Source organism: Notamacropus eugenii, chromosome 6 (assembly GCF_028372415.1).
Source record: "Notamacropus eugenii isolate mMacEug1 chromosome 6, mMacEug1.pri_v2, whole genome shotgun sequence".
Taxonomy (NCBI): domain Eukaryota; kingdom Metazoa; phylum Chordata; class Mammalia; order Diprotodontia; family Macropodidae; genus Notamacropus; species Notamacropus eugenii.
This window is the reverse complement of record NC_092877.1, coordinates 386,698,319-386,722,960: the sequence shown is the minus strand read 5'-3', so window position 1 is coordinate 386,722,960 and position 24,642 is coordinate 386,698,319. Positions and strand designations below refer to the sequence as shown.

At 46.1% G+C, this 24,642-nt stretch overlaps 1 protein-coding gene across 2 annotated transcripts in view; it reads left to right on the top strand.

Annotated features, from left to right (window-relative positions):
• Positions 1-24,642, top strand: part of XXYLT1 (xyloside xylosyltransferase 1) — a 70,222-nt gene that overhangs the window by 27,846 nt on the left and 17,734 nt on the right. For both annotated transcript variants that reach the window (XM_072618917.1, XM_072618918.1), the window contains exon 3: positions 23,869-24,001. In XM_072618917.1, the coding sequence (XP_072475018.1) occupies positions 23,869-24,001 (133 nt within the window). The remainder of the gene's footprint in view (positions 1-23,868; positions 24,002-24,642) is intronic.

Sequence of the window (24,642 nt, the reverse complement as noted above, 5' to 3'; positions counted from 1 at the left end):
CCCCAGTCTCTTCATTTGACATTTGAGGAAACTGAGGCCCCAGAGAGGAAGCAGTGAGGCTAGGTTCACACAAATGGCTGGGGCAGATTTTGAAGCCCCTCTTACCCCACATTCCCCCAAGGTGCGGCCCTACCTCACCATGTTGACTGCTGGGAGTGAAAAGACAAATGAACTGTTTTCTGGCCTTGAGGAGTTTACATGCTATTGGGAGAAGCACAGGTCCACTGGAAGGGATAGGCCAGATGCGTGCTGAGGTACTACAAGGTGCTCTCCTCTGAGGCCTGCCTCAGGCAGCCCTTGCTCAAGGGTATCTGGGGCTTTTCCCCAGATTTGAGGATTCGCTAAGGAAATGATAAGTCTGGAGGAATGGGCTCCTGTCCCTGCAGGTCTAGGTTCTCTGTTGTAGACCAGGTCAGACTGGGCTGGTTTGGAATTGGAATGGAACCAGACCTTCATAGGCCACCTAACAGTTAACCAGTAGAGGCATAGCCTGGAAAGGATGCTCAGTAAGAACATGGTACTAGCTCTGGGAGATGTGTCCCCCTTATCTCCCTGTGGAAATGAACACAGGATGTGTTGGATGGGGTGAGATGTGGCCAAGTATGAGGGCCCTCATGAACTGGCCTTCAGCTCCCTGGCCAGCTGAGAAACCTCCAACAACCAAACCCTGGGCTGCTCAAAGGCTGGGGGAACAAGCTTGGCCAGCCGTGGCACTCCTGTGGCCAGCAGGGTTCTCCCTGGCCCAAGTAGAGTCTGTCCAAAGCCCCTCCCTTCATCACTAATAGCCATAATTCCCTCGTAGGAAAAAGGGGGGTTAAGAGATCCTGTCTCTTTAGCTGAGGTATGGAGGGAGAGAAAAGGCTGGTCTGTTGTCAAGGAATAGATGGGTGGCTGTGGGTGAAAAAGGCCCCTTCCTATAGCATTGTGCTGTGAGACCCTCGGATTCAAGGCCAGCAGGGACCCTGGAGAGCTTTGAGTCTGAGGTTCTCATTTCACAGAGGAGGAAACCAAGGCCCAGAGATGGGAGGGGCTTGAATGAGAGGCAGTCAGGGTTTATACCAGGACATGCTGACTAAATCTTAGGTTCTTTCTGCTGTACTATGTTCTTAACAGCTCAGGCAACAGAAACACTTCTCTCTTCCTCCTTCCTTCTCTCTTTCCTCTTCTCTCTTCCCCTTCCTCCCCTATTCCTCCTCCTTTTTCCCTTCCTTCTTCTCCATTCTTCTCCCTTCCTCCTTCCCCCTTCCTTCCCTCCTTCCTTCTCCTTTCCTCCTTCCTCCTGTCTTTTCCCTTCTCTCTTCTTTCTTCTCCTTTCCCCTTCTCCCTTCGTCCTTCCCCTTCTCCCTTCCTCCTTCCCCTTTTCCCTTCCTCCCTCTCCCTTCTCCCTTGCTCCTTCACCCTTCTCTCTTCTTTTTCCCTTCTCTCTTCCCCTTCTTCCTTCCTCCTCCTCTCCCACTCCAGCCTCCGTGTCTCTGATGCTGGTCTCTTCTCTAAGGATGTTGGGATGAGTTATTCAGAAACATGGTTGCTGTTGGAATGAAACAGGTTGGAGTTTAGAGGAGATTTGAGCTTCTTAAAGTAAAAAGTATCAGGGTAAGTTTATAATGGTCTAGTTTATGTGGCTTTGGATATATTTTATCTTTGTTTCTTATCCATCAGTTTTCTGCAGTGGCCCCTGGTGTCTGACATTGAGGTTTAACCCATTTTTGGTACCAGCATGCCAGTCTGATGATCACAGTGAGGGGACTGGGATGGACAATGGACATGGCATCCATGGTCAGAAAGGTGGCATAGTAGATAGAGTGTTGGGCTTGGAGTAAGGAAGACCTGAATTCACATCCTGCCTCAGTTTCCTCAACTGTAAAATGGAATAATCATAGCATCTACCTTACAAGATGGTTGTGAGGATCGTATGAGATAACATACATGAATGTTTCTCAAAAAAAAAAGGAAAGGAAAAATCTGCCTCACTGATACAACATATAGAACAGGTCTGAAGAAAGGGGCAGCAGGGGTGGCGCTGGGCAGCCTCCTAGTGGCTTTACAACATTCTCTTGACACTTTGTATGTCATGGTTCTTTCCATTTATGTGGTTGTAGTTACTGTGTCTAGTGTTTTCTTGGTTCTGCTGACTTCTGTCTGCATCAGTTCATGGAGATCTTCCTAGTCTTCTCTGTATTTTGCCACACAAATCATTTATTACAGTTATATTCTGTTACATTATTAGACCACATTTTGTTGAGCCATTCCCCAATCTATGCGCATCTACTTTGTTTCCAGTTTTTAACTATCACAAAAGTTCTGCTAAAATATTTTGGTGTATATGGAGACTTTCTTCTAAAAGAGAGTTTCCTTGAGGTATAAACCCAGTAATGGGATCTCTGGTTCGAAGGGTATGGGCATTTAAGTCACTTTAATTGTTGATTCCAAATTGCTTTCCAGATGATTATACCACTTTACAGTTCCACCAACAACCTGTGAGTGTGCCCACATCCTCACCAACATTGACTATTGCCATCTTGGGTAATTTTTGCCAATTTGTAGGGTGTGAGATGAAACGTGAGGGCTGCTTTATTTGCATTTCTCTTATTATGAGTGATTCAGAACATTTTTTTAAGTGTAACTACTTTTCAGTTCTCTTGAGAATTGATGATTCATATCCCTTGACCACTTATCTATTAGGGATTGGCTTTTGGTTATATGTTTGTGTGTGTATACATATGTATGTATACATGTATGTATCTGTTAATTGTTTAACCATCTTGGATATCAAACTCTTATATGAAAAATTTGGTATATTTCCCCCCATTTGACTGCTTCCCTTCTCACTGAAGGTGTGTTAGTGTTGTCTGAGCAGAAGCTTTTCAATTGTGTGTAATTAAAGTGATCTATTTTATTGTTTGTAATTGCCTCTGCCTTTTGTTTGGTTAAGTGTATGTTTCTTACCCAGAGCTATTTTAAATAATGTGATCTTTAATGTAAAGGTCACATATCCATTTAGAATATATTGTAGAATATGAAAATGTAAGGTGTCGTTTTATGCCTAATTTCTGCCAGAGTGTTTTCTAGTTTTTCCAGCATTTTTTCTTAAATCAAAATAAAGAGTTCTTTCCAAAGTAATTTATTTTTTAAGTAATAAAATAAAATAATAATAATTATTAAATAATAAAAGTAAATTAACTACAATAAAAAAATTAAATTAAATAATAAAAATTTTTATTATTTATTTATTTTTATTCAACATTGAGTTATTGAGTTCTTTGTATATGATTCTCCTTTGTCCCCTTTTGTCCCTACTTCTTCTCATCATTTCCCTTGATTTTCTAGATCTCTTATTTTTCCAAGTGAATTTTGTCATTGCGTTTCAAGTTCTACAAAGTATCTCTTTAATAATTTGATTCATATAGCTTTAAAAATGTGAATTAACCTTTGTAGCATTGTCATTTGTATGTTATTGGCATGGCCCAGACATGAGCACTGAATATTTCTACAACTGTTTAAGTTTTTCTTTGTATTTTTTAAGGAGCGCTTTATAATTGAATCTATACAAGTCTTTTATTTATTTTGGGAGACTGATCTTTCATGTTTTATGTATTTTGTAGTTATCTGATGTCATTTCTTTGTTGCTATTTGGTGTCAAATGTTTTTCCCTTTCTATTAGTGTCTCTTGGATTTTTTAAATGGTTTTTATATGGAAATGTGTTTTTGGTAGCCTTCAACTTTGCTGAAGCTATTAATTATATTGATTAATATCTTTGCTGATTCTCTAGAGTTTTCCAAGTAAACCATCATATTGTCAGCAAATAGACACAGTTTTATTTCCTCTTTACATATCGATCTTTATGCTTTTTATTTCCTTCTCTTGTCTTATTGCTTTAAAAAAATTTTAAAAATAATTTGTCTTATTGCTTTTGCTTACATTTCCAGAACTATGTCAAATCATAGTGAAGAGAGAGGGCACACTTGCTTTACTCTGTATTTATTGGAAAAGGTTCTAGGGCTTTACTATTATATAGATGCTTGCTTTTAGTTTTAGAGAGATGCTCTTTTTATGATATTAAAAAGATCCTTCTATATCGGTGTCAAAATAATTTTTCAGCTTATTGAGATTATCATGTGATTTTGGAACTTTTTGTTTTCAATATGATTGATTATATTGATTGCTTTCCTAATACTGATGGTTCATCCTTGCTTCCCTGTTATAAATCTTCCTTGGTTGTAATGATTTCTTGGATAAATTGTTGCAGTCTACATGGTAGCATTTTTTATTTTTATGTTTGTATTCATGTTTTCTGAAGGTTCTAGTGTAGCCTGATAGCATCGGATGCCTACTTTTGTTTTTCTTATGTCACCATCATATTCCCTGTAGCCCTGTCTCCCCTCACCCAGAGCCATGTCATGTGACAGATAGAGGAAAGAGGAAGGGAGGAAAACAAGTCAACACAACATGTCAACATATTGAGAAAGACCAAACACCCTTGCTGTGGGTCATGCCTGTGGCCCTCCTACCTCTACTTCATTCCTGTCCCTTTTGTCTTTATGATTTTGTCATTCTCACTTTTGATATTTGGTGTGCGGTCACCCTCTCCATTCATGTGGCTGTAGTTACTGTGTCCAGTGTTTTCTTGGTTCTGCTGACTTCCCTCTGCATCCGTTCATACCAACCCTTCCAGACTTCTCTATGTATTCATTACATACATCGTTTCTTAAAGCATAGTGTGGTGTTCAGTTGTTTTCATTGGGTATGACTCTTTGTGACCCATTTGGGGTTTTCTTGACAAAGATACTGGAGTGGTTTGTGCCGTTTCCTTCTCCAACTCATGTAACAGATAAGGAAAATGAGGCAGACAGGATGAAATATCTTGGCCAGGGTCACACAGCTAGTAAGTGGCTGAGGCTGGATTTGAACTCAGGTCCTCCAGACTCCAGGACTGGCATTCTATCCACTGCACCATTTATTACATTCACGGATTGCTGTTTGTTTAGCCATACTCATTGGTGTGCCTCTACTTTGTTTCCAATTCTTAGCTGTCAGAAAAAGTGCTTTCTAAATATTTAGGGGTATATGGAGACTTTCTTCTTATCACAGGCTTCCTTGGGTTATAAGCCCAGTAATGGAATCTATGGACATTTTAGTCACTTGGTTTGCATCATTCCAAATTGCTTTCCAAAATGGTTCTTCCATTTCACAGCTCCACCAACAATGCGTTAGTGCGCCTCTCTTCCCACAATCCCTCCAGCACTGTGGTCATCTTTGGTCGTCTTTGCCGCTTTGCAGGGCTGTTTTGAAGAGCATTGCTTTGTTATTAATGATTCGAAGCATGTTTTTGAGTTCTGTGTTTCAGCTCCTCTTTTGAGAATTGTTTGTTCACAGAATAGACTGGAGCAGTTGGTTTTTGTGTATTGGCTGTTGTGGATCATTTCCCTTCATTTGTATGGGTAACTAGAAGTTGCCTCTAAAGCTCATGATTGGTTCCTGGCTTAGGCAGAGTCTCTGGTCCCTAGGCCAGGCCTGGCCTGAGCTCTAACCCTCTCTGTGGCCTGGCCCTATTTCTGAATTCAGGCCTGGCTCCTTGGCTTGTCCTCAACCTGTCCTTCTGTGCCAGACATACTCTGATGAGACTTCGCTTCCTTCAGGACAGACAGTACCCTCTGGGGCCTCTGAGGACATTGTCGATGAGCATTGTCCTGTGCTGGGATGGAAGGCCAGCTCTGAGTTTGCTTCCTGGGGCCATGGACACCAGAATGGGATGTGGGCTGGGAAAGAAGCGAGGGCTCCCGTTGCACCTTTCCCTCAGGTTCTTGGCCCTAGTGTTTGATCATCTGGGGTCTGCCCCTCAGGTTCTCCCAAGGGCCACCCTTGGACATATTAAAACCAGTCCCATAGAGAGGGTCACATGGTTTTGGCTGGCCCTTACCTGGAGGGGTGGGCATGTGAAATACCAAGGAGGAAGTTTTCCTTTATCAGCTTGGAAATGTAGAATTTTTTCTCCAGAATCAATTCTTCAGTAGATAGTAAGCTCCTGCTATCTGCATGGCACTGTGCTGGTCACTGGGGTCATGGAGAGAAATGCTAGACAGCTGCTGCCTTCAGAGAAACTCTGTTCTCTTGGGGTGGACGTTAGATTGTGAAGTGGATGCTGATCAGGGACCTTGGCCTCCTTATTCCAGATGAGGCAGCTTGGCTTGCCCAGGGCTCCTAAGGGGCTGAGGCAGGACTGGTCGCCAGGTCTCTACACCTGAACCTGTGGACATTTTATAGCGCTCCCTGATCCCTTCAGAGACTCAGGGCTGGTGTTCCCAGGGCCTGGCTTAGTCAAAAGAACAGAACAACAAGAGGAATCCCAATCTATGTGCGTTGCCATGACATTGGAAGGGGAGACATTAAGAGCAGAAAATGAGGCTGTTTCTCTAAAGGTCTTTGGTAAGAAATGCACAGAGGAGGGTTTTTAAAAGCAATTTCCTGAATTATATTGTTTTAAAAAACCAAATCAAAAAACCTTCCTGAAACATACTTCTCTCTGAGTATTGTGTGTTTCAGAATACTTGGCCAGCCCCATTCTTAGTAGGACAAGGATTCTCACACTCACGACTCCAAGCCAGGGATGTGGAGGCCTCCGGCAGCCAAGGATCCCAGTCTCTGTTGGTCCTCTGAGGGACCACTACCTTGAAGCAGGGTGGTCTTGGCCTCCACACAGTGGAGATCAGAAGGGATCCAGATAGTTCCACTCCTGGGTCCCCTCAGCTCAGGCTGACAACATCTGTTGCCCATTATGGAGGCCCCTTGTCAAATTGTCTTTTGTATCTGGTAACAGCCAGCCAGGCATATGGAGCTTTGATGTTTCTAGCTGAAAAGAGTAGGCTACAAAGATCCAGACACAGCATTAACCCATTACTCAGACCTAAGTATTGTTTGGCATTTGGAAGCCAGGCAGGAAATAGGCTGACAGTGTGAGATGGCGGGAAGCAGGCTGGGTTTGGAGTCAGGGGACCTAGATCTGCCCCCATTCTCTGGGTGACCTCAGAAGTCCCCTCACCTTCTCGGTCTCTCTTTCCTCCTCTGTAAGATGAGGAGGGGTTGGTCTGGTGGACCTGTGATCACAGATAGCAGGGGCTTCAGTAACAGTCACAGTGTCACCTATTGGGATTCAGGACAACTTGTGAAAAGCCCATGGTAGGAAGGCATCAGTCACGTTTCCTCCTTAGGGGCTTGTGGTATTTAGTGGGGACACTTAGCAGTAGAACAGACATGGGCCGTGACCAAAGCGGAGAGTGGGGAGGCCTCGATTTCTGGCCTCCTAATCCCTGAGGAGCGTAAATCCAAATGGATTTCCACAATTCCACCAATGACGCACCAATGAGCCCAGCCTCCCACAGCCCCTCCCCCATCTTTTGTTCTTCAGGTGTGAAATCTCAGGGTTGTTTGGATGCGCATTCCTCTTATTATTAGGGATTGGAGCATTTTTTAACATAATTATTAATAGTTTGCAATTCTTCCTTTCAGAACTATTTATTCAAATCCTATGACTGCAGTAGTTATTGAGAAATGGCTTTTACTTATTTGACCTCTCTTGTATGTCTTTATGTTATATAATATCTATTATAAAATATGTAATATAAATATATGTGTATGTGCAGACATTTGTGTAATATAATAATAAATACTTTGCATTCTGTATTATATATGCACATGTATACATATATACATGCCTATGCACTTATGTACATACAGGGGTATGTGTATATATGTGTATATATATGTATATACATATATATACATGATCTACTGTTTACCAAACCTTTCTCAGAAAAGTTTAATACAATTTTTTTCTCATTTGACCATTTCCCTTTTTATCCTGTGTTTGTACAGAAGCTTTTCAGTTTTATGTAATCAAAGTTAACTATCTGTGCATGGTGATCGCCTTTATCCCTTGTTTGGCTAAGAATCCATTTCCTACCCATAGCTGGGAAAGATATTTGATCTACTTTTCTTCCGATTTTTAAAAAATAGTTTGATCATTAATATGAAGGACACAGTACCCATTTATAATGCATTGTGGACTGTGGTGTAAAGGGTTGGTCTGAACCTTGTTTCTGCCAGATCACTTTCCAGTTTTCTCAGGAATTTTTTTTTAATCAAACAGACAATTCTTTCCCAAGCAATTTATGTTTATCTAACACCAAGTAATTGAGTTCCATTTCTTCTTAGACTCTTGCCTAGTCTGTCCTATTGATCTGTTTCTTTTTTTTAACCAATACCAAATGGGTTTGATGATTGCCGCTTCATTGTTTGGGGCTCCAAAGTGTGATTTCCCTTTCTCTCTACCTCTTTTCATGACTTTCCTAGATATTCTAGGTTTTTTGTTTCTCTAAATGTACATCATTATTATTTTAGTAAGATGTGTAAAGCAGAGATGTCCTATCAGTGTCTGAGGCTGAGCCGTGGACAGGGCTGAGTACTTTGGGAAGAGAATTTCATTTTCTGGGTCTTCAGCAGCTGTAGGTACAGCCCTGCAGGACCTGTCTCCAGGCCACATCTACACAGGGGTGACTTCCCAGGACGATGGCCGAGGGCCCTGGGCCGGAAGCTTAGCTATCCCCAAAGCTCTAGGGTCCTGGGCTCTAGGGTCAGGGGGGAGGTCATGGTCACTTGCCTTGACTGGCACATACTGCCTCCTGTCCCCCCCTTTGGGTTCATTTATTAAGACTTACTATGGACCAAGCGTTGGGGATACATACAAGCAAAACTAAAGACATTCCCTGACCTCTTGGAGTTTATGGTTAATGCAAGAAGACAATGCAGAGAAGGGAGTGGAGGGGGAAAGTGCCTGCTGGAGGCATGGTGTGGAAGTCCATACAATCCACCTGGGCTGGGAGGGGAATGAAGTTTGGCTGACCCAGGCCCTTCCCCCAAATGTAGTGGGAGAAGGGGGGCCTGCCCAGCAGGAGGGGGCTCCATCTGAGGAGGAGGCAGGGCAGGATGGATGTCCCAGACTGAGGAGGCCCCAGGCACTGAGGGAAGTCTTAGGGAGATATTGGGATCAATGCATTTTCAAAGGGGCCTGGCACTTCAGAATCAGAGAAAGGAGGGAATAATGTTGAGCCTGTGGAAGCGTTTGAGAACAGTGGGATCCGACTCAGACAGAAACAAGATCCCGGGGTACTGTCCTGTCGGGTGCTGTTGTTCCTGCTCAGCACCTCCCAGTTTCATTTGAATCTGGTTCTGGGTGTTCTTGGGAGCATTGTGGACATGACAGCTCTGCCTCAGCCCACTGGTCTTCTGCCCCCCTCCCCCCATTTTATGCATTTTGTAGCTATATTGAGGGGATTTCCAATTCTGTTATTGCCTCTTGGATTTTACTGTTTCATGTAGAAATGCTGATTTTTTGTGGGGGTTTTTGCAGCCTGCCACTTTGCTGAACTTATTGTCTCAATGAGTGTTTGCTGATTCTGTCGGGTTTGCAGTAAAACATCATCTCATCAGCAAACATAGGTCATTTTGCTTCTCCTCTACTTGCCTTCATGCCTTTAATTTCCATCTCTTGTCTTATCACTACAAATTATTATAGTCTTATACTTTCCTTCCCTAGTGCTACAGCTGGAACTTCCAAAGCTGTGTCGTATGGTGGTAGGGGAGTGGGAACCTTACTTGACTCCTCTCTTTCTTGGGAACCTTTGGCTGTGTCCCTGTTGCACTTAGGACTTACTTTTGATTTTTGGTAGATACTTTTTATGATGTTAGAAAGGTCCCTCTGTGCCTGCACAGTGACCTTTAACAAAAATTTTATTTATGTCTTTTGTTTCTTAATCCCCTGAAAATCTGCTTGAAATTTCCAAATAATCAGAGAAATGACCACCCAAAACCTTAAAATGCCCCCCAGCACTCATGTCATTGTCTAAAGTGGCTGCGGAGGACGAGTGTGATGTTGGTGGGGCTGTGGACAAGCAGACCACCTTTCAGATCATGCCTGGCCCAGCTGGCAACAGTCTGAACTGCAGCCTGGCCAACCGTGGCCAGAGACTCAGAAGTGATCACAGCCTTTGGCCCACCATTCTCAATGCTTAAGGTCTCAAAGACTTTAAGATGAGGGGGAATAACACCATTCTGTACAAAAATGTCCAGTGTTGTTTGTAATAGTGTAAATTTGGAAGCAGCCTTTCTGTCCAGCAAGCAGGAATTGGGTGAAGAAATTGTGCTATGTGGATAGAAGGAAGTAGGAGGGCCCATGAAAAGAGAGATCAGAGAACACAAGGAAATCTGGTCAGCCTTGAAGGAGGTGGTGAGCACAGGGAGAACAGCAAATAAATTAACTGTCCCTATAAAATTCAGATCCAAACAGAACAGCCCATGGAGTAGGGCTGACTCACAACTGGTCATAGGGCATGAGGGAGCCTAGGTTGAGAGCTGGAAGAGACCCTAGAGGCCACTCACTCTTACAGGGGAGGAAATGGAGGATGAGAGTGGGTAGGCAGTTTGCTCACTGGCATTGGCTAAGAAGTGACCTTTGCAGCACTGAAAATCAGATCTTTCTGAGTCCAAGAGAGATAGATACTTTCTCTCTACCTGAGTTCAAACACTGCCTCGGAAACTTATGAGCTGCGTGACCCTGGGCAAGTCACTTAACCTTTTTTTGCCTCACTTTCCCCAACTGTAAAATGTGGGTAATGACGTCAACTACTTCACAGAGCGGTTCTAAGCATCAAATGAGATTCTGTTCCTAAAGCCCTTAGCACAGCGCCCTGCACATAGCAGGCACTCAGCAAGAGCTCATTCCCTTCCCCCCACGGCACTACTACCTTCCTTACACGTACAAGAGTGTTGTGCGTAGTGACTGTGTGGTTAATAACAGATACTAAAACATATCAGGTTTTTTTAAAATCAGAATGTCAGTAGTCCAAGTTTCAGGCGTTTCTTTTGGGGCAGCTCCTCCAAAGCTGGGGGTTATTTGTGTATTAGTGTTTGTGGTGAATGCCAGGTTTATCATGAGAATGAAGACGGGAAAATGAGTGGGGATGCCCCCAGTGGGTGAAGGTTCTGGGACAGCCCTCCCTTCTTGGGGCCTGCCCTTTTCCCCATCTGCACAGTGAAGGGTTTGGATGAAAAGAATGTTGTAGTCCCTGCCCTGTCTGCCATTCTGTGGTCTGGATTGGAGGATTGTTCATGTTCCAAAAGGATTTTCACCTTCACAGAGGATTCCTTTATGTTGAGATTCCCCTGGCACTTTCTTGTTCTGGGGAGTGGGGGATACTTGTCACCGCTGATTGAAGATCAATCAGAAATGAAAGAATGAGCCTTGAAATTAGAAATGTTAGTAGAAGAAGAGGATTTGATTTGCCAAAATCAAAAAACCCAAACATTTTCTGGAAACACCTGGATCATGTAGTACAAGGTATCACTGTACACCTTCCACTTTGTAAAACATAGAATTGTGTCATTCAGTCTCTATTTCATGATTAGCTCCTAATCTCAGAGGCCAAGTCCAACCAGTGCCTGAACGAGAATGTCCTCTGTGAGCCCTCCAAGTGGGACCAGGGGTCATTCTACTTTTGCTTGAATACCTCAAATCTCAGGGAGCTCACTACTGAGGCAGCCTTTCCACTTGGGGGCTCATTATTTGGATACACTAAGTCCTGGGCAGTGATAGCCTGGCTCTCTGCTGACCCCAGATCATCATATAGTACATATGGCTGCCACCTGACCTGAGGTTGATCCTGGAGTCAGTAATAAATGGGTGTTTACAGGACCCCAAGGAAATTCTTGGTGCTGCACAAGGCCTCCCCATCCACTCCTGAACCAACTGTGTGACCCTGGGGAAGTCACGTAACTTCCTAGTCTCAGTTCCCTCTTCTCGGGCCCCTTCAGATCTGGACCCTGTGTATTTCCGGAAAGCAGAAGGAGTCAGGCTTCCTTCTTGCCTTTCCTTTGGCCTTGCTAAGCTGAGTGTGAATTGGCAGCCGCTGTTTAGACTTTTGCTCCATTTCCTCGGGGCTGGGTCAGCTGGTAACCAGGCCAGGCCCCAAATCCAGGAGTGAGAGAGAATCAGAATAAACCTAGTTGGCCCCAAGCCCAGATTCCCAACCTGTGAGCTTTGTTTCTTGTCTTGGTGTAGGAGGGAACTGTGTGGCCTGATCATGGACTCTGCATTCCTTGCTGCCTGTGTTTACGGTGTAAGGCCTTGGAGGGCAGAGTAGACAGGGCAGAGCACAGAGGGGAAAGTTAATGCCCTCCATGCCCTCCTGGGCAGGGTTCTTGGGCCCTGCCTTCTGGGCAGAATGACCCTTGCCTTGACCCCTCCCACTCTCAGGGACTCCAGGCCAAGAGGGACCAAGTCTCACTCATGCTCAGACTCCCTGTGTAGACAGAAGGATGGCTGCTAGGTATCCAGATGGAACCCTGAGCTCATCTCTCTCCCACAAGGCAGATGGGAATCCCTCTGCTCATCCCCAGGGATTCTGGCCTATCTCTTTCCATACCTCCTTTCTGGGCCATCCCCTTCCTGCCTCCTGGAGGTCTTGGGGCTACCTTCCTTGCCTTTGGACCGTCTTTCCACTGCTCACAGCTACTCCAATGGAGCCTAATTAGTGCATATCATTCTGTTGAATGCTGGAGGGATCTACCCAGGATCTGGCACATGGTAGTCACTTCAGGGCTGGTTGGATGGTGTAGAATGGAATTTGGAGACATTTCCTTCTCACAAGTCTCAGTTTTATCTTGGTGCCTTCTTTCATACAAGACTGGGTCTTGGTTCTGTTGGTCAGAGATGCCTTAGGAAATTAAGAGAAGCCTTGGGTGCTTGAAGGCCTCCATTAGAGAGAGATGGAACTTCAATCAGAATGAGAAGATTCAGAGGGACCTTAGAGATTATACGGTCTGAATCCTGCCCCCCCTCCTTTGAGGATGGTCCAGAGGACAAGAGTAAAAGACCCTTCCCAAAGTCCCATAGCAAGCCACAGGCCGACCCAGGACTCAAAGCCAGGTCTTGGATGCATCGAGGGGCTCTTTTCTAGGATCATGGTTTGGAGCCTGTGGGCCCAGAGATGTGGAACTCCGGCCAGTGCTCAGTCCAAACCGTGCTCTTGCTTCTGCTGAAAATATTTATTTGCCTTCGAAAAGGCTGCCTTTGATGGCTGTTCTGCTTATTTATTTAATTAATTCTCTGAATGAAATAGTAGCTGCTGTTCGAAAAGCTCACGTGGCGCTTAGATGCTCGTCAGCAGCCAGGCTAACGAGACCTCAGATTCCTGTTACCGATTGGCAGCTTGAGGACCTCATCACCCTTAATGGTCCTGCAGGTGGCCACACTGACCTCAGTGCTGGGCACACACCTCTTGCTTCCTGTTTGCCTCCTGATTAGTCCTGAGGGTGCTCTTCCCTCTTCCAGGGGCTGGGCGGGAGATCAGGCCCAAGAGCGGGCACAAACTCAGCCCGGTCTTTCCAGTAAGAGGCTAAATTGGCATCTCCTCCAGAACCAATGCCAGGGTGTTGTTTTTTTGTATTGTTTTGGAAAATGCAGGAAATTCAGCCACGGAAAAGCCCAATTGGCATCTTCTTCCACCCCAAAGTGTGGTTCAAGTCAGAAAAGTGAGCAGGGGCTGGCTTTCCTGGTGCCTCGGGGCTGTGGCTTCCACCCAGGACCCAACTCCAGCCCTCTACCTTCCGCCTTGCCCACGGTAATGCCTGGTGATGGAATGAGACCCACAAAGGTGGGGAGAATGGAGGCCCTTGAGCAGATGCCCATTTCACAAAAAACAAATGAATCACAGGGTATGGATGTGAACTCATCGACTGCTTTTTTAGACGTTAGACCACGAGCTTCTTGAGGGCAAGGACTGCTTTCTGCCTCCTTAGTCTCTCTGGCCCTCAGCACAGTGCCTGCCACATAGTAGGTTCTTCATTACTGCTTATTGACTTGGTAATAGCTGCATTCTTCTGTAATCCTCTGTGTTTGACTTGTGTTGAGAATCCTTGTACCATCCACAAAGGATACTTGAAAATATTCAGATCATGTGCCATTTTGGAAGAGAGTGTGGCATAACGTATAGAGACTAGCTTTGGAACCAGAATTTGAGTCCTATCTCTAACACACACTGACTGTACAACCCTGTGAATCCCATCCATGTTCAAGGGAACTCTAAGTTCCTGTGAGTTACAGTGTAGGTGCCAACCTGCACTGATGGAGAGGGTTTCCTCATCTGGGAGTTCCAGTCCCTATCTGCCATTACCTGGGAATATTTTGGAGTATATATGGTGAGATGTTACACAAATCCTGTTTTCAAACTCCTCCTTCCCTGATTCCCCAGTCATTTCTATCTATAACAGGAGAATTTTGGAATTTGGGTAAGGCCAGCTCAGCAAGTCCATTTAGGAGGCATTCCCATCTTTCCTCTATTGGTTCAGTCTAGTCATGGACACTGAGAGTCGCGCCAGGTATTTAACGATTTCTTCTCTTGAGATTGTTTGCTTAGTGCCTTGCATGTTGTGGTCACTTGTTGATGTTGAAAGGTCCCTGCAGCCCAAGGGTTTCATATGGCTCGCTGTAGGTAAAGGGGGTAATTTCCTTTTTCCTGGTTTACATTGATTTCTGTGACCTCCTCTTTCTTTGTGTCTGATTTTTGTAATTTGATTAATTCCTCCCTTTTCTTTCTCAATAAAATTGCCAACCATTCACCACTTATACTGGCCTTAGAAAAGAAACAGACCTCACTCTTTGATTTCCCAATTTAGTTAGTCTTTTGGTAGACTCATAGAATGTCAGTGTTAGAAGGGAGCTTAAGGGCTGTCCAGTGAAGGAGGCCCCCTTTAAAACAAGCTGCTGGAATACTCCCACAGATGGGAAACTCAGCACCAAAGGCTCCATTACCTTTGGGAGTTGATTGTAATTGTTGCAGACTGAACGAACCTGGCTTTCCTGTCACTCTCTCCTGTCTTCTTCCTGCCTCAGGTGAATACAGATGTGCATCAGATCCATGCCAGACCTTCTGAGTCTCCCATTTGTGGACTGTAGGATCTTGGCTCCAGAGAGAGGAGGGTCCTCAAAGCCCCCCATTAGGCAAATGAGGATAGTGAGCCCCAGAGCACCCTCACTTGTGAAGATCAGGCTTTGTGAAATTTGGAGGAAAGAACATGGTGTCATGGAATGTTAGGCTTAGACAGGTGAGGGCAGGAAGCCTAATTCACTTGGCTACACAAGTAACTGGGAAGAAGGGCCTGTTAAGGAAACTTTGGCAGCTACCATCTTGTGCTCCCCTCCCCAGTGTGGGCACAGCTTGGGGAGAGGATAAAGCACAGGGACAGTGCCCACATCCTCTGGGGGACCTTGGACAAGAAGAATCTCCCTACTTCGCATGAACCACTCAAAGGTCCAGAGAATGGAAAACAGATTAGCCACTTTCAGTGGGTTCAGAATGTGAGTAACAGCCAATCCCATCAGGGGCTTTTGTCACTCCCAGAAGGTCCCTCATTTTTAGAAACCATAATGAGAAGCAGAAGTTGACGGGTGGAGTACAGGGCTGGCAGTCTGCCCCTCCAAAGGGAGAATTACAATGCCAGGAACATACAGACAGTTGGATTCATTGTGACTTTCCTAACAAACTTGTGCTTTTGCCAGCAAAGAAGTTTGTGACTATCGTTACCCAAATGGGGAGCTAAGAAGAAGCAGGAAAAACAAAAGGCGGGGCGAGCGACTTCAGGGTCATGTGAATCACAAGTGGAAGATTCAGTATTTTCTGCAGTGCTCATGGCCTTTTAAACCAGTTCAAAATTGTACTTTGTGCAAGAAATAAATCAATGTCAGCTGTCTTGACATCAAGGAGAACCCAAATGAGGTAAAAACGGAATGAACTAATAGTAGCAAAGGCTAATCTCTCACCTCCTCCATAACAAAATAAAGGAGAGGGAATGAATTTTACTTTACTACTTAACCGAGAGGGGAAAGAAGAGGGAGAAGAATTAAATAACTAGAAAAAAGGAAGGAAGAAAAAGGAACCAATAAATTAAGCAAAACCAAGGAATGGGATAAAAAATAGAAGAGGAGAATGGACTTGAGGGTGACAAGCAGAAAACCAATGGGAATAGGATTGCCTCAAAGCAGATTAAGCTACAATAACTGAAGAGAAAAAATTCTGTATTTACAGAGGAAAAGGGAGAAAAATCCTAATCTGGAAAAACCTCAATATTTGGACAAATGGAGGAAACTTTTTGAAAACCTAGTTCTCAATTTTAAATGTTAATGGATTAAATAATCCAACAAAAGGAAAAAGTGACAGATTGAATAAGGAAGCAAGACCTCCCAACCTGTTACTTCCAAGAAATACACCTAAAACCCAAAGATATATGGGTTGCAGTCTTGCCATCAGACAATAGTACAGATTCACAACTTGAAAAGGGGGGTAATCAAAGAAACTACATGATACTGAAAGGATCCATTGACAATAAATCAGTATCAGTATTCACTTGATATGCTGCAAATACCTTGGCATCCAGTTTCATAACAGAAACACTAACTGAGCCACTAGAACACATACAGGAAACTCCAATGTCCCACTCTTGGTTTTTGATAAATTCAACAGAAAGATAAACAAAGGGGAAAATATGAAATTTAAATAATAATAATCAGCTCACAGAACACAAAGCCAAATGGGTTTGTGGGTCAAAGAACAAGTTATAGAAACAATTATCAAGCTAAGAAAATCGTAGTATATAGTAATATACAGTAATGAAATAATAATGTTAATTAAGTAGGAATGAAACAAACATCCAGATCCTTTACATTATCCGTATTGTCATCTGTCCTTATCTCCTTCACCAACAAGTAAGCTCCACGTGGGCCCCTAGGACAGTGCCTGGCACGCAGTAGGCTTGCAAGCTTCTCGTCTTCTCTGACCCCTGGCGGCTGGCCCCTTGTCATCCCTGGGGCTCCTGAGAAAGGCCAGCCAAGGCCAGAGTGGCCATCCCCCTGCCCACAGAAAGCTTACAGCTTTTCAGTCTTGGGATAAGTCGAATCCTTATTGTTGAAAAGGAATCTAACTGGCCCCGACGGATGGTGGGATATTGTTCCCCCTTAAGGCTAGGAGGGAGGCACCCCCTTCTCTGGTGAAATGACTTTTCCAGCTCTCCAGGGACCTTCTGTGCAGAGAGATCCTGTCCAAGGTCCAGCTGATGACACGTTAAGGTCCAGAATTCCTGGCTTTCCTGTTCCCAACATCCATCCCTTTCCTCTGCCCTTAAGGAGAAACCTTCGATTTAAAGTGAGCCTGTATATTGTAAATATTTTTCTTTGGAAAGACCTAGAACTATTTCAAAATGGGGGTGGGGGCAAGGAGAGGGAGGGAGGGAAGAAGGGAAGGGGGGAAGACTCTCTCACCCTTCATCTTTTCTGTGATCTTTGCTCATTATTGTTTTCACTTGATCGTTAAGTCCTGTGCTTAGGTAAGGTCATTCTTAGCGCAATTTCCTGATTTAATTTGTCCTGGTACTTTTGTTTGTGTTTTGAAATGGGCCTGCTAGGAATTGTATCTGGATGGTCTGGAGCCAGGAGGGGGAGGGAAGCCCCTTCCCCTTGGGATTTTTGTTGTTTTTTAAACTTTCAGTGACAGTCACTCACTCTGGGTTGTAATTCCATCCTTGGTCAGATGACGGTCTAGTGGCTTATTTAATTGGAAGCTGCTGAGGCGCCCCAAGCCAGGTTTCCACCATGGATTGTTGCTTTGAAAGTCATCCAGGCTGGCTTTGGAGCCAGTTTCTGATGGTGGGAAGTGGTCTTTCTGATTGCAATTGTGGAAGTGGGCGTCAGCTTGTCTACTCAATGCTCCCACCCTATTGGACCATTGAACCTCAGGCAAAGATCTCTGGTCATCATTAGTAACTCTGGGGAAGATATTCTTGGTCGACAAATAGTCATCAGCATTGACTTAGTGCCTGCTGTATGCCAACCCCCATCAAGTTCCCTGGGAGCCCCCTCAGTGCCCATTGCACTCGAGTCCACTCCAGGCAAGTTGCCAGTTGGGGAGCTGGTTGAGCCTCCCTGGCTGCCAACATGCTGACTCCCCAGGCTGCATGCTCAGTGACGTCTCTTGACAGCCAGTGCTGAACTTGTTCCTTCTGGGAGGTGAGAGTGAAGAGAATGGTTTTCCTCCTGCCTTTTCTCAGAGGGGCTGCTGTGCCCACCTCAGTGCCCCAGGGGTTCTTCTGTCAGCTGGCATGTTCTAGGTGACTCACTGAGGCCAACCCAGATTCTATCTCTTTGTCATAAAAACAGAAAATTCCATGATGTACATGGGCAGAAGTGCCCGCCTCTTCTCCAAGATGGCGCCCCAGCTCTGCACTGACCACTGAGCTCCCTTTGGAGCTGCTCCTGCTGGCTTTTAGAGCAAGTGTGTTTTTGAATCCCTCCTAGTGAACCATCCCTTAGACCCAAGTCCATGAGGATCATTTTGTGCTCCTCACTCCTGTCTAGCCAGGGACAGGGGAGGCACCTCTGCATCTCTCCTCCTTGTTCTTTCTTGGCCCCCTTCACACGTGCTGCTGTGGCCATTGCCTTCCTGGCCCTACGTAGGCCCCCAGACTCCCACCATGCACCATAATTTTCCATCCAGGCCTTGGCCTCGTGAGGGGGCACCTGGTGGACGGACCCTGTGCTCATCACTTTTTTCCCATGAGTCTAGGCGGTTCCTCAGGAGAGTGCTGATCTCAACTACACTGGCAGGGGCCTCAGGGGGCAGCCCTCCACCGACACTGTTTCCATCCTTTGTCCATTGTGGGGCAGGAGGTGAAATCTCAGGGTTGAAACTGATGTCTGAGCAAGGAGGTGGCTTGCCTAGAAGCCACATGGCTAGCGAGACACAGAGTAAAGCACTCCTCATTCAGGGCTCTTTCCATTAGACCACACTGCCTTATTTAAAGCACAAATTTTATTGACACTTTTGGACTATATAACCAGAAAAAGCCCCCAGCATCGAATCCTCTAAGAACAAAAAAAGTTAAGCAAAAGCAGATACCGTGGTGGTTCCACAGTGTATGGAGCACTCTGCTCTGGTGGTCCCCCACCTTTGTCTTAGAGGGGAGACACTAGCTTACTTTAATAGAGAACTGACAGGGCTAAGAAGGGCTGCCACTTTTATTTTAAGGCCTGGTTGTACCCAATTTGCCAAAAGGAAAAATCCAGTCTTGGAGGGCACAGGAATGGAGGACCTGGTGTGTAATGGGTGTGGATTTCAGCTGCTGGGTCTGCGTTCGCTCTGCCCTAGAATGCCGTGGACAGACATGCTCAGGCTGACTGCAGATGTGCTCTAGGATCCTTTCTGGTGCCCCCTGCTGGGGTCTTGGGGACATTCAAGGCCTTTCCCCCTCTAAGTGCCAGCTGGAGTTCTTGTGAGAACCATGCCTACTTGTGCGTCAGCCCTTAGCGGGGATCTGGCTACTGGCATCTGCCAGGTCCTGCCCCCTACCCCTGGCCTCCTGGTGACCCAGCCGTGGGTGTTGCTGCCAGATGATCCACAAGGGCAGCCTAGTGACCCGGCACTTTGGCTTAGCCAAAGACTTTTCCAGGAAATCCTGTGTTGAGTAAGCCTGGAGCCAGGACCAGGACTTTGAGGTGGCCCTTCCGCAAGTGGGGATGGCTAGTCACTTCTGGAAGGAAGCCCCAGACTACCCTCTGCCCTCTCTGAAGGAGTAGGTCTCATGGGAGAAAGACATGCCTTTCCTTCATTTTAAGCCACTTTGAGTGGTTAGCTAAAGCAAAGGCTAAAATATTCCATCTGATTGTTGACCCAGTATCTGGCTGGTCCTGCCTTTACTTCTCTTTCAGACAGCAATGTGAAGAGAAATCAACTGACCAGTTTTTATGGAGCCCTCTGGAACTATGCCCTCTGTGTGCCCTGTGTCGGGTGCCATGGGGACCATGCCCTGTGTGCTCTGTGCCATGCATCATGGAGACCATGCCCACTGTGTGCCCTGTGCCGGGCACCATGGGGATCATGCCTGTTATATATACAGGTCTGTGCCAGGTGCTGTGAGGACCAGGCCTGCTGTGGGTCCAAGTCTGTGCTGGGCTCCATAGGGACTGTGCCTGCTGTGTGCCCAGGTCTGTGCTGGGTGCCATGGGGACCATGCCCGCCTACTGCCATGGGCCCTGTCTCAAGAAGGTGGGACCTGTGTCTGCTGTTTGACAGTACCTATTAGAACAAGCACCTGGTGGTGTGGGGCAGGGAGGGGAAGGTGATTATCATTCTTATTTTAGAGAGGAGGAAAAACCAAGGTTTTGGGGAGGGGGTGACTTGCCCACATCTGAGGCAGGATTTGAACTCAGGTTTGGACTGACTCCAAGCCTAGTCTCTTGCTGTTTTGCCTATGTTCCTCTACATGGTAGACAGGCCTCATTCCACGTGCTGGCTCCCTTGAGTAATTGATGTTCCAGTCTATCTCATGGGGGCTGCTTGTACCATAGCCCTCCACTGCCTGGCTTAACTTTATCTGAATTTGCAGGAACCATGTCAGGGAGTGTGGGGGGACCCCGGAAGTGGGGAGGGGGCTTGGGAAAGGAGTTGGGAAGGATGCCAAATGAGTCACTGTCCCCTTTATCCCTTCTGCTTTCTCCCAGGGGCTCCTGGAGGCTTCCAAGCTGGGGGGTGGTGGCCTCTGGTGTCCCCTCATCCCCCTGTACAGTCCCAAGGGCACAGCATCACTGTCCTCTCTTTGGCAGAAAGTCTATGGAAGAAGGGAGTGTCAGGACACGAGGTAAAGGGGGCTGGGTGTGGATGGATACGGATATGTGCCTCAGTCCTAGCCATCAAGCTTTTATTAAGCACCACTGTGTGCCTGGCTGTGGGCAAGCCCTCTCCAACCAAAGCTCAAGGTCATAGTTGCCTTCCTCCTTCCCCCTTCCCTGGACAGACCTTTCAGGTTTGGGAGGGAGCATGAAGGAGTGAGATGTAGAAATCACATGCAATTTAAATTCCCTTAAAAAACGTCTTTCATCCCCCAGGAGCTGCAGCAACCTGGGGTAGGCACCAGAGATGTAGACAACGTGAAGCTCCTGCCATGCGCTCCTGCCGTGCGCTCCTGCCGTGCGCTCCTGCGGGCGCTCCTGCCGGGCGCTCCTGCCGGGCGCTCCTGCCGGGCGCTCCTGCCGGGCGCTCCTGCAGGCGTGCCTGCCCAGCCTGGAAGCGAGGAGGCCTCTTGGGAAGTCACTTCGAGCTCCCGTTTTCTTGCCTGTCCAGTGGGGACGATTCCATCGGATCCATCCCTTCCCTTTCAGGATTGCAGGACGGAGCCCTTGGTGAAGCTACCAGTCTTCCACAGGGTGGGCTGCTTCCTTGGAGCTGTTAGCCTCTCTTCCAGCTAAGGCGCAGTTGAGCTTCGAGCTGGCTTGCCCCAGGCTGGGGTGTTTGTGATGGATAGGGCCCCTTCCCCCGCTGGGGATCAGCTCCTCTCACCTCCCAGGCCCCGCCTTGCTGATCTATGGCCTCTGAACACTTCAAGGATGGGGCTATCTTTGTCGAGGCCCCCGTGGCATCTAAAGTTGAAATGGTCTCATTTTCTGTCTTTGCTAACGAGGACTGAAGGATGAACGTTTTTCATTTTCTAAAAATGGAAACTTTTTGTGAGAAGAACAGATCACTTTCCGTTAAACAGTCCCATTGTCCATGGCGGCCACAGCGTCTGATCTGGTAGGTGGCCGTTTCCACAGCGTCCATCGTCAGAGCCGGAGGCAGCCTGCGGAGGGAGCTCTCCTCTAGTTGATCAGTAATAGACGTTTATTGACGGACGGACTCCAAACCTCTCATGTGATTGGTGAAAGGGGGCAAGGGACTCGCCACTGGTGGTGGAGTGGAGCAGGCAAGGACTGGGCAGAGCTGAGTGGAGCCTTATTTGTCTGACCTGGAATCTGTGCTGCAGAAGCGTTTGCATCCCAGCCGGCAAGCAGCGGTCATTGTGTGCCAGCCAGCCTCTCTCAGCACTGGCTTCGCTGACACTTGTAGCCAGCAGGACTAAATTCCTGGTGGTTTTCAGTTCTTTGCTCTGCATCTTGCCGTGTGTCTCTGATGTCCTCACATTTGTCATGGCTAATGGTGCCATCATAGTCCGTGACAGTCACAGCCCGCAGCCTGTCCAGCTGTTTTTCCATCTGGGCAGCTATGTGGTTTCCAGTTTACTGCTCCTGTCAATATGTGGCTCCATCTGGGACCTTTCTCTATGTTGTTGACCTTCCAATGGGAATGTAATAGGACTGTTGGATCAAAGACCGTGTGGTCACTTTTCTTGCATCATTTCAAATTGTTTTGCAGAACGGTTGTTCTGATTCACAGCTCCACTAACAATGTATGAATTGCTGTGCCTAGCTTCCTCCAGCCCCTCCAGCACTGACCATTCTCTCCTTTATCATTTTGCCAATTTGATGGCTATGAGGTTAAACCTTAGCGTTGTTTGGATTCGTATTTTTTTCTATTGAAACCTGCTGATCCGTATCCTACCCCTTGTCTATTGGGTGATGAGTTTGGGTTTGGATGTCAGACTTTTGTCAGAAATATTTAAGGCATAGATTTTTTTCCTTCACCCAGAACTTTTCTTCTTATTCTAGTGACATTGATTTGGTTGTGCAAAAGCTTTTAAATGTTATATAGCCAAAATTGTTTGTTTTGTCTTTATCCCTCTTCTTATCAGTTTCCCCTTTCCACGCATATAGTTGTGAAAGATACAACCTTCCTTTCTGCTCTCATTTTTCAAACGAAGTACCTTCTACATGTAGGTCATTTGCTCATTTGGACTTTGGTGGCATTGGCTCTCAGATGCTGATTTAATACGTATGCTATGTTGGAAGATGCTGATGTCATATTATTTAATGCCAGACTTAACAATAGTTTGTTTCTCTGAGTTTATCCAGCACTGGACCGTTCTTGTGTCTGCCTAACTCATCATGATTCTGACTCCTTTTTCTATCGTTTACTCAATCCCGATTGATGATTGCAGAGTTTATAGTAGAATTTGAGATCTGATCACAGCAGGTCTCTTTCTTTCCTGTTTCTTCCTGTGAAGTTTCCAAGTGAGTTTTAGTATTATTTTGCTGAGTTTAAAGACTACTCAGTAACCTATTTGGGCCAAGGCTAAGTCTATGAGTTAGTTTAGCTAATGAAGTTGTTTTTTATTATATTGCCATAGACCTGATAGAATCAAGGGGGAAAGATCATTTCTTCATTGTTCTAGGTCTTTATTTCTGTAAATAATATAAAATATATTATAAAAATAACTTCTGTTTTGTAGGTGTATTTTTATGTCTGGAGTGTGTCTTGGTGAATGATGAGCTGGACATTTTATGTGTTTAATAACAATTTCAAACTGGATTTCTCTTTGTGACGTTTCTTCTGGGCTTTTGTGAAGACTGCATGGAAATGCCAATGATTTTTGGGCTCATTTTACGTGTTGCTAATTTGAGAAAGTGATTGAGCCATGGAATTATCATGGTCAGTTTCTTCATTGAGTTTCTTAGTTTTCTGTGTAGCCCATGATGCCCCACTCTCATCATGATGATCCCTGATGGGGGAGGGGTCTCTGATCTCACTGGTAGGCATATCACTGCCAGTGATTGCAGCTTCTAACCCAGTCCTTTCCTCCCAGACTGTCCCCTCCAGGGGTCCTCTCATCTATGGCCTCCTAGAATTCTGCCTCAGGGGATCTGCCCAGCAGGAGAGGGAAGGTCTCTCTGCTTGCCACTGGTTTTCCACCTCTCATCTGGCATGTTTTTGACCCAGCATCTTTGGCTGCTGTCACTCCCTGCTGAGGGAGGAGCCTCATGAGCCCATGGCTCCCAGTGCTCAGGTGGGCATTCTCAGATCCTTGGTCTCAGCAGCATCTCTTTTCTTTCTTCCCTCCAGAGATCTCACGGATAATTCAGCTGGATTTGGACCTGAAGTACAAGACCAACATTCGGGAGTTGTTTGAGGAATTTGATAATTTCCCTCCAGGGGCTATCATTGGGATTGCCCGGGAGATGCAACCTGTGTACAGGTATGTCACATGGAGACAGGACAGAGGTGGGGTCACCAGAGCTTCTTTCCATTGCTTGGAAGTATCCTGGGGCCTGAGGAGCTTGTGATCCTTCCTGGAATGCATGGGGTTGTAAGCTTTTTGAACACAGGACTTGGTCTTTGTCCGTTGCTCCATCTCTGCTCTGGGCACAGGACCTTGTGCCAGGGACACTTAAGAGATGTGTGTTGCTGAATTGCGTGAATCTGGCCTTTTTATATAGGCTCATATTTCTCTGAATCAGAACATACCCACCTTTCTTATCGGAGAAATCCTGTGGCCAAGTTTGCAATCCATTGGAATTGTGGGTGACTTTAAAGAAGGGAAATGCATTGTTCTTCCTGTGTAGGACCTGTGATAACTCACCAACAGTGGAAGAGTATCATGACCCCGACTCTGCAGTGCAGGGTGGGGCAAAGGTCTCTCTTCTCTCTCTAAAGGCTCCTTGAGAGCTGCCCACCAGGGGAGGGGCATCTCCCTTAATGCAGAGAGCCTGATCATTGGCATGTCACTTATCGGAGCACACCTGTAGGTTTTTGCAACCATTGGAGACCATTGTCCAGAGCAGTTAAAGCATTGCCCTTGCGAATGCCCCTTAGAATCTTCCTCATCCTCCCACACTC